We start from the raw sequence: 14,433 nt of genomic DNA, 5'->3' as shown, positions 1-14,433 counted from the left end.
GTGTTGTTCTCTTAGTAAATACTCTTACTAAATTGTATTTACAGTAGTACTGAAGTAGTTACAATTAACGGTAACCCTTTGTCACTACTTCAACTACACAAACTGGCAGTGCACTGTGTGGCACTCATCTTTATGCAGGACTCTATTTAGGACTGACCCGTTGCTATTTTCTTTTAGAGTTTCCGTATCTTGAATTTAGCCGCTTATTTAGATTTGGACACATTTGTTGTGGGTTTTTTGTTTGTTTTTAAACGTGTCTCTACGCGTACGGTATGTCTCTTGGTGTCACTGACTGGTCAGGTTGCTATTCGTGCTGTATGGACAGCACTGGTCTGCAGCAAGGGACGTGGCAACATACCACTCTGACTGCATACGGCAAGTGAGTGTATATACTTGTAGCGGTACTGATGTTCAGGCACGGTAAGTTATGCTCTTTGCCGACGATGGAGGAAGGGTTGCAGCCGGGAAAGAAAACTGAATACATAGGTCGAACCAAGAGCACATAACCCCCAGGGGTTCTGACTTTTGTGCTCTTTGGTTGAATGAGGGCAGTGTGCGAGACTGCCAGTGGCAGGTCGCGACTTTCTTCTGTTTCTGATCCCTGATCTCGCCACAAGTCGGAGAGACTTGTGCGATCCCTTCTACAGTAACAGTTTCTAAGATTAAGGGAATGTTCGATTGGTAAGAATCGGGATCCACATCTCAGATCCGTCAGATCCTTCAGAGTCAACTGGACACTTTTTTTGGGCCTTGACTGTTGCCATGTTGACGAAGTAATACAAAGTCGTACTCACCGTGCCAGTTGTACAAAAAGTCAACAAGCTCTATCTCGATCCACGTGTACGTGTGCGTACCACAATGTGAACAAAAATGATTTTTACCTGCCATATATGCACAAAGGTCACATTTGGATCCAAATCCGAAGAATCCGGATCTGGATTCGACTAATCGAAAGGGTGCGAATCCAGTGGATCGGGATCCCGATCCTACCAATCGAACATGCCCTAAGTCTGTTTGTTCAATTGTGTATCGCTTTTTTGTCGGCATATTTATTTGAGTGGAATTCACTTATTGATGTTTTGAAGTGGACAACATGTGAGAGATTCATGGATGACAAGAGACAAAATAAGGTAGTGATCAATCTGGTAACCATGGTGACTGCATAGTACGCACATGAACTTTGACTATACTGGTCAGAGTGCTCTATGCACGACATCAAGAGTATAATACTATAAGTACTTTTGATGCCACCTTTTGTAGAATGCCAGTAAACGCAAGTAAATTTCTGCATTATATCAAACCACAGTCTGAATTCATGGCAACCCCACATCATAAACTTATTAATATGAATTCATGGCAACCCCACATCATAAACTTATTCCCGTAGCTATGCAGAAGACGTTACTTCAGTAACGTCTGGCGCTAGCCAGGGTCCACACAGCTTTAATTTGGTGTTTGTTTGTGTGTTTGTTTGTTTGTGTCACGGCTGGCACTATCCCGTATCTGTCCCGTACTGTACCGTACCAGCAAAGCCACAATATTTTTGTTTGTTTGTGCCATCGATATGCCTGGCGCTATCCCGTGCCTGTCCCGTACCATCAAGAGTACGGTACCATCAAGAGAATGAGTATATAATGCGAAGTGTATCGGGGGAATGCATTCAGTGCAGTAAGATTTTGTGTGGATTTGTGTGCGAGGCCGAGATCCCACTAGCAGGCTGGCTGGGCCTCCTGTCGAACCGCCCGGGAATCGCATGTAGGCCAATAGCATAATAAATATAACGTTACAGTCATGTAGATGTAAAAAGCATTTCCATCAGTTCTAACAACATGCACGATGAGCTAGGCAACACAGCATAGCGCAGGGCCCTGAGCTTCCAAGCTCTCTCGTTAATATGTTATACAGATAATGTTGCGCCAGTGCATGGTACTCCTCATGTAGAGCCTCCACTGCTACCACCACCACCACTGCCATCACCACCGCCGCCACCACACCCCTACTATCACCGCCACCACCCCACTTCCACCACTGCCAGCACCAGCACCGCCACCACCACGGTGAGAGTGGTCATTTATCACAGCTCGATCGACCGCTCTTGATCTTTACGCGTGACGCTGGGCTGGCAGAATTGAAATGAAAATGATCGGACCAATCAAGGCAAAGTGCCGGGGCGTTATCTGTGTACTACTCGGCTAAACTAACTAGGTATTGTTCTACAGGGCAGAGAAAAGCGAAATTCAGTTGAAAATTGTGTTGTGCCTCCACCATGCTGCTGTCCATCAAGTACATGTACAGTACATGCACCTGTAGAGCAGATACTAACGTATAATAGGGGGTCAACTCTACACAGCATGCAGTCAGTGATCAGCAGCAACAACGCAGATGGGTGCATGTGCACGTACTGTATTCTGAGTTGAATGCGTTTAGGTGAACACCAGCCGCAGTCGGTATAATTATCTGCGTTTTTTTTTAAATCAAAGGCAGTTCATTGTGGCTGGCAATAAAGTGAGGCTTGGGAAACTGTTATTGACTTTGACAAAGGATGAGAACGGTACCAGAAGCTTAGATTTATGGTCGAGACGATGGTTGTTGCTAGACAGCGTCACTGTCTTATAATTATGATACGAGTATCAAGGTCATTGTGCAAGTGTCTGGGTACAGCAGACACACAGCGGAAATCAGGTTTGTCGAAGGCAGTATAATCAGTCATGTCCGTTATCTGTACATGTAGTCTACCGGTCACAGTGTGTTTACTGGTCACTTGCAAGATCAAGTCTGCTCAAGTCAAGGATGAAGCGTATTGGTGTTGGACTATTGGCAAGCTGAGTACTATGGAAGAGGAGCGTATGTTCATATGCAAGGATAGCGAGGCTCCACTAAATTCAAAGGGGAGTTCTGCGGCATGAACCAAAATTGACCTGAATCAATGATACAGGCGAGTCGCTGCTGGGTGGTGTTCTTCAGCCTGCTTACTTTGTTTGCAGGGCAGCTTTAACGCTCTCGGACGACGCCAAGTCAATAGGTAGCTTCCCACGAGCATTCTTGATGGCCCTGTTTGCACCGCTCTGAAGAAGGGCGCGCACCATTTCCACGTGGCCCTGCTCAGACGATATGTGCAGAGCACTATTACCCTGGTAGTTCTTGGCGTTGATGTCAGCCACTTCTTCTTTTAGCAGGTACACCACCAGGCTCAGCTGATTGCTGTCCGTAGCTGTGTGCAGCGGTGTTGAGCCACACAGACCTCCAGAGCCATCCAACCCAAATCCTTCCGCTTTCAGCACCTGCAGGCACTCGCGACTTTTCGCCCGCACCGCCAGGTGTGCCGGGAATAGTCCGTTGTAGTCGCGTTGGTCCAGCCGAGGCACCAGTGGCTGACCACTGCCGTCCTTTCGATTCTTGGCCATGATGACCCGCAGCAGCTGCGGGCTGCCGATCTGACAGGCTGCGTGGACACAGTTATCACCCTGGCCGTTCGGTAGTGTCACGTTGGCACCACAGCGTACTAACTCGGTGACTAGCTGGTTCTGTTTGCTGCCGATGGCCAGGTGTAGCATTGTGTTGCTGTGCTGATCGACTGAGTTCAACATGGCGGCTTGCAGTCTTGGCAATGTGGACATGAGCGTGCTGGTGACATCCATGTTCTGAGCGAGGACCGCCGCATGTAACACTGGACTGTCGCCATCTTGTAGGTGGCGAATGTCACCGCTGTCCAAGTACTGCTTTAGCGCCGACAGTATGGTGTACGATGAAGACCCGTTGCTCGACTGGCTGGTTGTGTCCATGGGCGTGCCAGCACTGTTGGCAAGTTGTGCTGTCATTGGTGTTGCTACTGCTGCTGGTGTCGTGGCACCGGCTGGCGAAGGAAACACCGCATTATCACCGCTGGCAGCTGTGGGCAGTTGGTGCTGCTGCACTGGCTGCTGCGGGCTAACCATTAGCATTGCCGGTGCAGCTGCACCACCAGGACTACACAGGTGAGGCGAGGGTAGCAATGATGTGTTGCTCCGCTGGCCAGGGGACTGGAGAGCGCCTAAGTGGGTGATGTTGCTCTGTGTGTGAATGGCCTGTAGCGCTGACGGGTGTTGATTCCCAGAGTGTGGCGACGGCAAAAAAGCATTACCTGGCCGAGTTGGGACGGGCTGTGTTGCGAAGGTTGGAATAGTGGCAGTGCCCATAGTCGGCTGCTGCAGCAAAACTGGTGCTGTACTTGTGGTACTGGATTGTTGAACAATTTGTGATCCACCAGTCATAGGTAGAAATCCACTCACGCCTGTTCCAGCCAGGCCGGTAAAGCCCCAACCGCTGGGATTGGCCATCCAGTTACTCAGTGTGTTACTAGCTTGCGGAGCTGTGGACGGTGATGACACGTGTAGCCTGGTGGGGGCGACAGCTTCAGGCGAGGTGGCGCACACTGGCATCATTGATGCTGACTGCATCGGTGCCATTGTCACTGACTGGGGCATTTCAGCTGCCGGCGGTGCAAGTTTGGGCACCTTGGCATCGGGTGTGAAGCGTGGAATCGGCTTCTTACGCTTGCGGCCAATTTCCTCGACGTCTTCGACATTCGGCGTGTATGTGAACAGTTTGCCCTCGCTGGATTCCTCTCCGTGTTTGCGCTTCAATCTGATCATCACGTTCACTGGATTGGCGATGTTTTGATTCCAGAACGGTGGCGTCTTGATAACCATGGCAAACTGACGGTGTACGTCAGCCGGCCCAAAGATGCCATCGGCCTCCCAGGGATGTTCACTGCTGTCTGACATGAACTTCACCTCCACGTCGTCGCGCTGAACACGGTCGCACAGAATGTAGATCTCGTCTCCGCCCGCCGCTGCTCCCGTGTTGCGATGCATGCGGCAGATCTTCAGCGCCGACGCCGCTGGCGACTTACTGTCGTAGATCACTTGGCTGACGACCGGGTCCGTGCCGCGCGTGTACTTGCCGCTCTCGTCCTGCATGAACGCCTGAAAGCACAGGCGTATGGCGCTCAGGTTCATGCTGGCTGCCTGCTCCTGCGCCAGCTTCTCCAGCTGGTCCTTGTAGTGCTTGCCGAGCGCGCTCAATGCCGCCCGCCCGCCTTCAAGCTCCTCGCCGGGCTGTGGTTCCAGCGAGATGGTGGCCGGTGGCCCTGCAGCGGGTGTGACCATTGCCAGCGCATACCTCTCCATTAGAACGGCTGCAACATTCTTCTTTGTCACGTGCAAGATGCCCAGGCTGTTGAAGGAGTACTCCCACGTGGGCCCTCCGCCTGCCACCTCCACGATCGTCTGGCCCAGTACCACGTTTTTACCCACCAACGAGTGAGCGTGTGGCCTGAGTGGGTCATCGTGGCAGATGAGCGAGGCAACGATTCGCGCCTTCTTTCCACGATATCCATGTAGCGTAACGGTGGGATACGTACGCTTTGTCTTTTCCGACGACTCCCCAGGAATACCACCATGCGACGGACCTTCGCAACTGTAGCGAAATCGGAAGCCTCGTGCTTTAGGTTGCTCGTCAAGTGTCAGGTAAGGCCGCTCGCCGTTTATGATCGGCTTCGCTGCACCTGCCGACTTTGGTGATGCTGATGATGACCGAGATGTGGCGTTAGGTGGAACCTCCGTTTGCATGTCTTTGCCACGTCCCACGCCATTGATCAGTCTCGCTACGATTGCGTTATCCCCATTAGGCGAATCCAGTTCATCCATGCTTTTTCGAGCGCTGGATTAGCGTGGGGTTGGGCTGAAGGATTCTTTTTCGTGGAAATAAGATGTTGGTTCCGTCTCTGGACAAATACTAGTCCTAGCAGTTACTAGGCGGTGACTCACCGGGGAAAATAAGTCCTATCCAACCAAGTGCAGGGGTAGACACGATGAAAAAAACGTATAGCGACGTGCCTGCACCTCTCATTCGATGTTCTCTCCTCACCGGCCAGAACCATCCCTGCCTAGAAATCCTTTCTCCTTCGCTCGTCAACAGATCTTCCCAAGCGATACGGTCACTCTTTTAGCGCCGCGGTACTGCTGGCAGGAAAGTCCCCCAGCCAGTCAAAAACTTCCCCGGCCTCCATGTGACTGGATGACGTGTCCTCATGCTGTGCATGCATGAATGGGCGGCTACCATGCATGCCCAAGGCGCGGCTGGTGTAGACCTACATACAGCGTAGATCTACATTAAATATTTTAGTAACACTAACAGTTACTGTTGTACACTACTGTCGTGGACATGGAAATCCGGTCGCACGTCTAGCGGCCCCAGGGCGCTGGCCATGCAGCCGTAGCACGTATTACTATTATTATGCGCTGCTAGCTGCTGCACGCTGGTCGCATCGGATCAAGTAAAGTACAGTGGTCCCTCTATAATCCGACACCATTTGTGCCACGGAAAATGTGCTGGATTAGGGAGGGTGCTGGATTAACAAATCGGATTTACTGCTGCAATGTGCATGAAGAGGATATTTTGGCTACTGAACATTGTGCTGGTTTATCGAGGGTGCTGGTTTATAAAGTGCTGGATTAGAGAGGGACGACTGTAACTTAGTTTAGTTGCTTTATACTGCATGCATGCAACGACTTACGTTCTGTACGCCCCGAGGGCGCCGGCCCCGGTCAATCGACTGGATTTCCATGTCCGCGACAGTACATCTAGTCGCCTACACTATAGTCTATAGTCATTTTATTCTATTTCTCATTTTTCATTCGTGTTGGGTTTAACTATTCACTGAAGCTGAACTGATACAATCATCATCATGTCATGGTGATGATTGTGCTTCGCTTTGCCCGTAAAAGAGGCCTTCCCGTACTACACTACAGTCATAGTCATTGTACTTTTGTTTTGTAGGCACTGCATCACACTTCAAGTTCAATTACAGAGTACAGTTGACCTACCAGTATACCCTTATAACGATATTTGCGTCAGACCAAGAAATATTGTTATAAGGGTAATATTGTTATAGGGGTAACTGGTTCATTTCATACACGTACGTCATAATACATGTACATGTACCTGGATTTTGTTCATTTTACGCTCTCCATAGCATCAAAACTGTTGTATATGCACATTATATACATAGCAAGGTGCCCACTGGTGCCCCATTGCATTTCGTCATGTCCCAGCGACTTACCAAGTGAAGCTTGCCCTGCCTGGATAGTGGGCTCTACATATTCCCTGCTAGATATTGTTATAAAATGGAAAATGTCGATTGGTCAGCCCATTTTATATCATTATAGGGGTAATATCGTTATAGAGGTGATGCATTGTATGCACAAGTCAATGGAGTGATTTGGTTTGGCAGAAAAATATCGTTATACCTGGTAAGGGTAATACGAGTCGGTATAGAGGTTATTGTTATAAAGGTAGGTCGCCTGTAACTAATTACACTACACTGTAGAGTACAGTAGACCAGGTAGACGGTGGTAGACCATGGTAGAGTGACTCGACTAGCGAGTCCAGTACTGGTAGTCTACTTGCTACTCAAAGCTTTATTCGGGAAACCACAACATGTGAAAACCAAGCTAATTAAAATAATTGCCAAAATCCATTATACGAACCAGTAAAATAATTTTAAGATGGCAATGAACATTAACAGAATCAGCTGAAGCGACATGTTACGACGGTTTTATTGAAATGTAAAGTGGTGATGGGGGGGGGGGGGGGGGGGTCACACCCGTCTACACAACGATGCGTGCGTTCACGGTGCTGAAGGACGCTCTACCAACCCACCAACTCAGTCATATTGTATACAACTTTGAATGCCGGCATTGTGCTAGCTGGTATGTTGGTAGAACTGTTCAGCACCTGAGCGCACAGATTAAACACACACACCACTAAACATTCTATCAGAGGAAGCGCGCAAAGACCGGCCTAGGCGTGGCAGGCTACGGAAGCACCCACTACCTGTGCTGCCCCAGCCTTCTCCACCAGATCCAGTCCGGTTATCCGGCGCAGGTTTAACAGACTCCTTGGTGTCTGCAGCATCAGCATTAGCAATAGCCGTGACGGTAGTCGATGGTGATTTGACAGCAAAGCCGATACCACAGTCCATCAATATCACAGATCGGGGCAAATCCAGGAAGGCTCTGCCTCCTCAACAAACGCCAGGCATACGCCCCCTGCCGGATCCACCACCTTCTGATCAAACCTTACCGTCGTCAATATTGGAGCAGACTACAACAACAACTTCTCAAAGACCAAGACGTTCAACAGCCAATTACAGTATGAACGATGATACCGGCAAACAACAACGACAAAGGCCGACCCAGCGTGACAGCAACAGTGGACGTGACCGCCAGCGATGAGGGCGACGACGAAAACTGCACTGACGGAGGAGATTCTAGCAGTGAGTCAGTGAGTGAGGGAGAGAGTGTGGGTTTGGGAGAGTGAGTGTGGGCGTGTGTTTCGACCTCGTAAGTCTTCTGTGTATAATCATTTGGTATCTCGTCCTGAATGTTGCCAAGTGTATTCTGATTCCTGTTTCTCCGTTTTGTGTCGTGGACGTCATGGTTATCAGTTACAGGTGAAGGTGTTGGAGGCTGTGTTCCAATGCATTCATAAGCCTGACCTTTGTGTTCAAAAGGAGAGTGTTATCTTTTTGAAATTGTTCAACCAGTAGAATGATGTTGTGTTCGTCTGGCCGTGATGGGCCAGAATTTTGTCACTAGTGTTGTTTCATACCTGTTGAATTGTGTCCCCTTGGAGTGTTCGATTGTTACCGTTCACGCACTTGGTATTGTTCAAGAATACCTTGTGAAACTCTTTGGCACTGTTTAGTTAGGTGTTATAATATCACTATTGTTATGAAATGATGTGTTGTTGTCCATGTTGTAGAGAGAGAGAAGGAGACTGCATCCGTTCTCCAGCCTTCGCAGTCGTCACTATCCGCCACCATGGAGTCTAGCTATGGTGTTGGTGTGACCAAAACAGGTTTGCCATACCTGATGAGGAGGATGCCGGTTGAGATTGATGATCCTTTAGACATCATTCAGAGCGTGGAGAAGAAAGCTACTGAGCAGAAGAAGGAGGTGAAGAAGCCCGTTGCTAAGGGCAAGGCTCCTGAGAAATCCCAGCCGAAGTCCTCTGCAAACGATAACCCAGAGGTCAAAACAGAGGCTCCGACAAACCATCACAGCCACGCGGCGAGCGAGGAGAGTGTGGTGGTGAAAGGAGAGAGCGCAAACCCCGTGAGGGTGGTGAGAGAAGACCACGGAGAGAGGGTGGCAACAATCAGGGCAATAATGGATTTGGTGAGGAGAGCTCATTTGGCCAGGAATCTTCTTTCGGTGGCGAGACCCAATCTTTCGGAGATCGTAATACCAGAGAGAGAGGCCGCGGACGGGGCCGCGGTGGTCCTCGTGGAGCTGGTGCCGAAACCCTGGACGCAGAGGATGAGTTAGTTTGTCATGAGTCTGTTCGTTGTCGTCAACAACAAAATAACCTTGAAGTAAGAAGTAAGCGTGGGAGCGGAGGAGATGAGGAGCTGGTGGGAGACAAGACGAGACGAGTGAAAGGAGGCAGAGGTGGTGGACTAAAACTGTGGACTGGAGCCTGAGACGGCAGGAATCGCGGTGGAGCGTGTGGACGTGGCTGGCCAGAGGCCAGTGGACGAGTCTGGCATCACCGACTGTGTATCGTCCTTTGTTGTTCATCTTGTTGTTGTCTTGCTCGCTGTATTGTCTGATTGTGTTTCTCTCTCCGTTCAGTTCGTTGCTTGTTCAGTTGTTGCTGTATTGGTTGAGTTTGGTTGTTGTCGTTCTGTTGCTCTTCTCGTCGTTCTGTTGTTCTCCGTTGTTTTGTGTTTTAGGTTTATTTTGCGCTGCTGCGCACATGGTATTATTATTTTGAGAGCTTCGGCCCTCGTGTTTCGGTTGGCCTTGTGTGCCTAGGAGTAGAGCATCGGCTCTTGTGGTTTTGTTTGGCCCTGTGGCGTGGCCTGGTTTGTAGAGCGTCGGCTCTAAGTTTTGGTTTGGCCCTGTGCCGTGGCCCGTTTTTCTTTAGAGCGCTGTTGGCTTGTTGTTAGCTTGTGCTACAATGTAAGCTGGTTGGTTTCGGTTTTTCTGTTTTGCTGTGGTTCCTTTTGCTGTTGTGCATATGGAACGTGGTGTCGGTTTATTATTTTGTGGAATGTCATCAAGGGGGCAGGTGTTATGAAATGATGTGTTGTTTTCCTGTGTGATGGCATTCCCCAAACTGTCTCGTCTAGTCGCGTGCATGTGTGATATGAGCATGTGCGATTTTGTAGTCGAGAGTCCTTTTGTCAGTCTTCTTGTTCGTCTCCTTGAGTATAGTCTTCATTTCCGTAATGTCAATATAAATTATGTAAACCAAACTAGTCTTGTCCTTTGTGTCCTGCGTCTCGGGGAACGGAATGGCTGAGATTCCGTAACACTATGGATCCTTTATTGTAATCTGTACTGTTGCAATTTTGTTAATTAGTACAACGATGCTTCCTGATGAGCGTTGTGCGAAAGCTAGTTCGATGCATGTTTATATTTTTCATCGTTCCTATTATTGTTTTTCACATTACATTTCCATCACAGTTATTGCTGTGTCCATCACCACTTTACATTTCAATAAAACCGTCGTAACATGTCGCTTCAGCTGATTCTGTTCATTGCCATCTTAAAATTGTTGTCACCTTGCCGCCTGTTCAATAAAAAATAAAATAAAACAACAAAACTGTAATATATGCCATGCCAATCAGCTAATATTAAAAAGTCACTTGCCAACCCACAACACCACTAGCAGTAGTAGTAGCGACTGTGACTCTGTATCAGGGAGCTACAGACAGGGAGTCATAAAACCACAGTCGAACCGGACAATCATACGGACACGCAAGGGACAGAGGTCTAATGTCCTCAATTTGCAGGTGTCCTCAGTTGCATCCGTATCCTTCACCATAATTACGGTATCCGTATTGGATATCCTCACTTTACAGGTGTCTGTTTTTCTCAGGTGTCCGCAAGTACAGGTTTGACTTTACCGGTATTTTACGACTCCCTTGTCTGAGTAAGCGCAGTGGTTGAGTACAACTAATGATCTGTTTTATTGGTACAGTTGAAGATAAGTCCTATAGTAAGTCATGCCCTGGGCCATATGAGTGCGGAACTGAGGATCCATCATCAGTTCGCAGTTTTCCGGGCTGTTGACCTTCGTCTTCGGGGGTCACTTTGTCATCTCGGCAGGCTGGCAATTTGTGACTACATGTAAGTATGTATGTCAGCCTTGGATGAGGGAGGTTCGAATCACCAGCTCTAGTGGCGCGAATACCTCGGCTGTGCCAGCAACTGTCCGGGCCAGGAACGACCACTTGTGGCGAAGACCATGGATGAACACTGCATAGGCTGCCTGCGGCTGGGTGCTGGCGTACCCACCTGGCCAGGGTCTCGACTTCAGCGCACCATGCCCATGGGGTGACTTTGGCCTCGACATATTGCTGGCGGTATGCTGTTGTACCAAGGACTGCCCGAGGTGGCGCCAGTCGTCACTGCGGATCTCGAAATCAGTGTCCTGAAAGAGGTCAATGGCATGTGGCCAGGCTTCACGAGCAGAATGGACTTGGAGGTGATGATGACGTAGCCATAATTATGTCGGTCCATGGTCTTCCTACGTGGCCCACCATGCCCGCAGCCGTTCAAGTTCGCAGCTACTCCACAGTTACCATGGTTACTGGCGGCTGTGGAGTCATCTGCACACCAGCACTGTAGTGTAGGGAATCGCTGGAGGCAGCACGGCGGATGATTGGCAGGGTGCCAAGAGCCATATATCGGCATCACAAGGGGATCGCCCTGCATCGTGCCTTCATGCGACATGATGACCTGGCCACCCACAAACACACGAGAGGGCGAGTGATACGTGTTCAGCACAGCGGAGGCAAACTCTGGGCAGAGGTGCCTGATGTTGCGGATGTATGTATGCGCCGTTTTTCCATTATTATTTTGTCATGGCGACCCCGTAAGTCCACATAACTCGCACATAACTGGCAGGGCAGAGCAGGGTTGGGCCTTTTTCTTTTTCTACGAGTCTCATTATATGTTCTGTTGGCCGTACAACTTCAAGAGCTGGCGCCGATGGGTGCGGGTGGTACGTGTACCGGTAGCTATGAACAAAAAGAAAAGAAGGTATGCGCCGGGCCGGGATCGGGAGGCGCGGCGGATGGCCGGCGCGAGATCGCGAGAGCACAAAATAATTGGGCTCATTAAATTTTGTAAATCATCCTGGAGAATTAATTATCTAGAAGCCGATCACGGGTATTAAATTTTTTATTTATCAAGAGTTCATGAACTCTTGTTCTTACATGACACGTGATCGTTGCCCGGGCCATGGCCGATAGGCGGTCTTCCCGCCGCGGGCATAATCTGCCGATCAGGACCGTTTGACGTCATTTCGGGAATAATTCGACCTTTCAAGGTACTACAGTCCATTCACAAAAAGATGGGCCCTGGCTCTGGCGAGCTCCCGTATTACCGTACTGGCAATATATGTTGCCGCGTAACGCGTAACGCAGGGGGGTGCGGCGTAACGCGCGACCAGGCTAGTGCGACAAATTTTCGTTGCGTTCGTAACGCGCGTCCGGCGGGGTGCGGCGATCTTTTCATTGCAGTTTGCAAAAAATGATGCGGCAATAGCAAAAAAATGATGCGGCAATAGCAAAAAAATGATGCGGCAATAGCAAAAAAAGGACTGCGGCAATATAGAAACCTGTGTAACGGCTCCTGTGCGACTTTGCATGTAACGCCCTGCGTGCGGTAAACATGTGCCAATGTAACGCTTCATGGCCTCACTGCGACCATATATATTGCCAGTACGGTAGGCGATTTTTCAAGATTTTATCGTACACAGTGCAGGGCTGTGAAATTTGAAATTTGAAAAGGGTCCAAAAAGGGTACCTGAACTGGGGTTCGAACCGTACAATGCACTGTTGCAGGCAGGGTCAAACGGCTTGTATTTTGATGGATTTTCCCAATTCAGTGCTCTTGGGGCAAAACCTAGCCGAAATCCTATTCTCACTATGGCTTGCTTCTTGGAGAAATAGACTTCAGAAACATAATTGGAAGAGGATTCCATAGGGGATTGCAGAAAAATTCTAAAAAAACTCAACGTTTGACCCATTAATGGCCAAAAGCTAGAACAGTAGAAGTCCATCTTTTTCTGAATGGACTGTACTTGTACTAAGTTGTAGGTCACCTTGGCTTTGGCCTTCCCTGTTATACCAAGAGTTCATAACCCTATGAACTCTTGGTTATACTAGTAATATGTAATATCAAGAGTAGATAAATTTTATCTACTCTTGGTAATATGTTGGATCAAGCATTACATGCTCAGTCAGGTCATGACCTGAGTGTACATCAGGTACATACCGCGTACCGCGTAGATCGTCTACCGCGTACCGGTACTTATTAAAATTTTTATGAATGGACCAGGGAGTCGTCAAATACGTATTTACTATTTTGACGACTCCCTGGTCCGGACTGTTTCATCAATTCAAGTGTTTGTTTGTTTGTTTGTTTCTCTTGTCTTGATCGTGGAGGCTACACGTACAGTCAGAAAAGCTGGATTTCCTCACTGGGTTTCCCCACTAGTGCTATGCTTATAGTATTTATTGGCGACGGATAACACGAAGATCTTACAGATGATTCCCAGGACGAATACACTCGTCAAGGCGTGCGTTGGCGGTTGCTTGGTGCTTGTCATTTTTTGGGTGTTGTCGAGGTTAGAGAAATCGTCTCTACAATATCTTGAAGCTGAGAAAGAGCGCCGGTTCCTCAATTTAAAACGAATTACCCGTGGCCATGCATCGAGTTACCGTGAAAGGGCACAGAGCATTATTTCAACAACGACCTTGGTGACTGTGCCCCGAACGACCACCTCGTGGACCACGAAGCCACCCACTACGAAGCCACCCACAACCAAGCCACCCACAACCAAGCCGCCCACAACCAAGCCGCCCACAACCAAGCCGCCCACTATCAAGACGCCCACGACCAAGCCGCCCACTATCAAGACGCCCACAACCAAGCCTACTGCAAAGCTTACAACTAAGCCACGTCCAGCTGCACAGCAGACTAACGTTAGACAATTACCCAAAGTAACCACTGACAAGTCTCCAACTGTAAAACCAGCACCACCAACAGAACCACCTTCACCACCGCCGATTGTCGATCCTGTGACGGATAAAGAAATCCTGTACTTCGTGAAAGCGTGCAAACGTTTCCAGCAGCGTTCACTGCAATTGTACCAAGCCTGGGGAAACAAGGTGGCAAATGTGATCTTCTCAACTGATGCATTGTTGGATGGCGTCCCTAAACAACTACAGCGCATAGACCCATTCAATCAGCCTGGAGATGAAGCTTTTAAGAGAGAAGCTCGGGAATGGTTTCATGCTGCCAGCTGTGGTTTAACATTCATAAATCTTGGGAAAATATTAAAGGAAAAGGCTTACAATAACATCAAGTGGAT

At 48.9% G+C, this 14,433-nt stretch overlaps 2 protein-coding genes across 2 annotated transcripts in view; one reads left to right on the top strand and one right to left on the bottom strand.

The window, feature by feature from the left end:
* LOC135817685 (hydroxysteroid dehydrogenase-like protein 2) overlaps positions 1-273 on the top strand; it is a 10,306-nt gene extending 10,033 nt beyond the window's left edge. Inside the window, exon 7 of the mRNA XM_065330915.1 lies at positions 1-273. This exon is cut by the window's left edge and continues 683 nt beyond it. The gene's annotated coding sequence lies outside the window, so the exon portion shown is untranslated.
* A 1,762-nt stretch (positions 274-2,035) lies between these two features.
* Positions 2,036-5,950, bottom strand: LOC135817683 (nuclear factor NF-kappa-B p100 subunit-like). Its single transcript, XM_065330912.1, has one exon. It carries the CDS (start codon positions 5,685-5,687, stop codon positions 2,970-2,972), a length of 2,718 nt encoding a protein of 905 aa, XP_065186984.1. The 5' UTR covers positions 5,688-5,950; the 3' UTR covers positions 2,036-2,969.
* Positions 5,951-14,433: the final 8,483 nt, after the last annotated feature.

This window comes from Sycon ciliatum, chromosome 5 (assembly GCF_964019385.1).
Source record: "Sycon ciliatum chromosome 5, ocSycCili1.1, whole genome shotgun sequence".
In the NCBI taxonomy this organism is placed as follows: Eukaryota; Metazoa; Porifera; class Calcarea; order Leucosolenida; family Sycettidae; genus Sycon; species Sycon ciliatum.
Note: the sequence above shows the minus strand (reverse complement) of the source record. Positions and strands in the feature narration are given on the sequence as shown.

What these genes read in the sequence shown, in the direction of transcription:
- LOC135817683 (XM_065330912.1), bottom strand. Translation starts at nt 5,687, where the DNA reads ATGGATGAACTGGATTCGCCTAATGGGGATAACGCAATCGTAGCGAGA.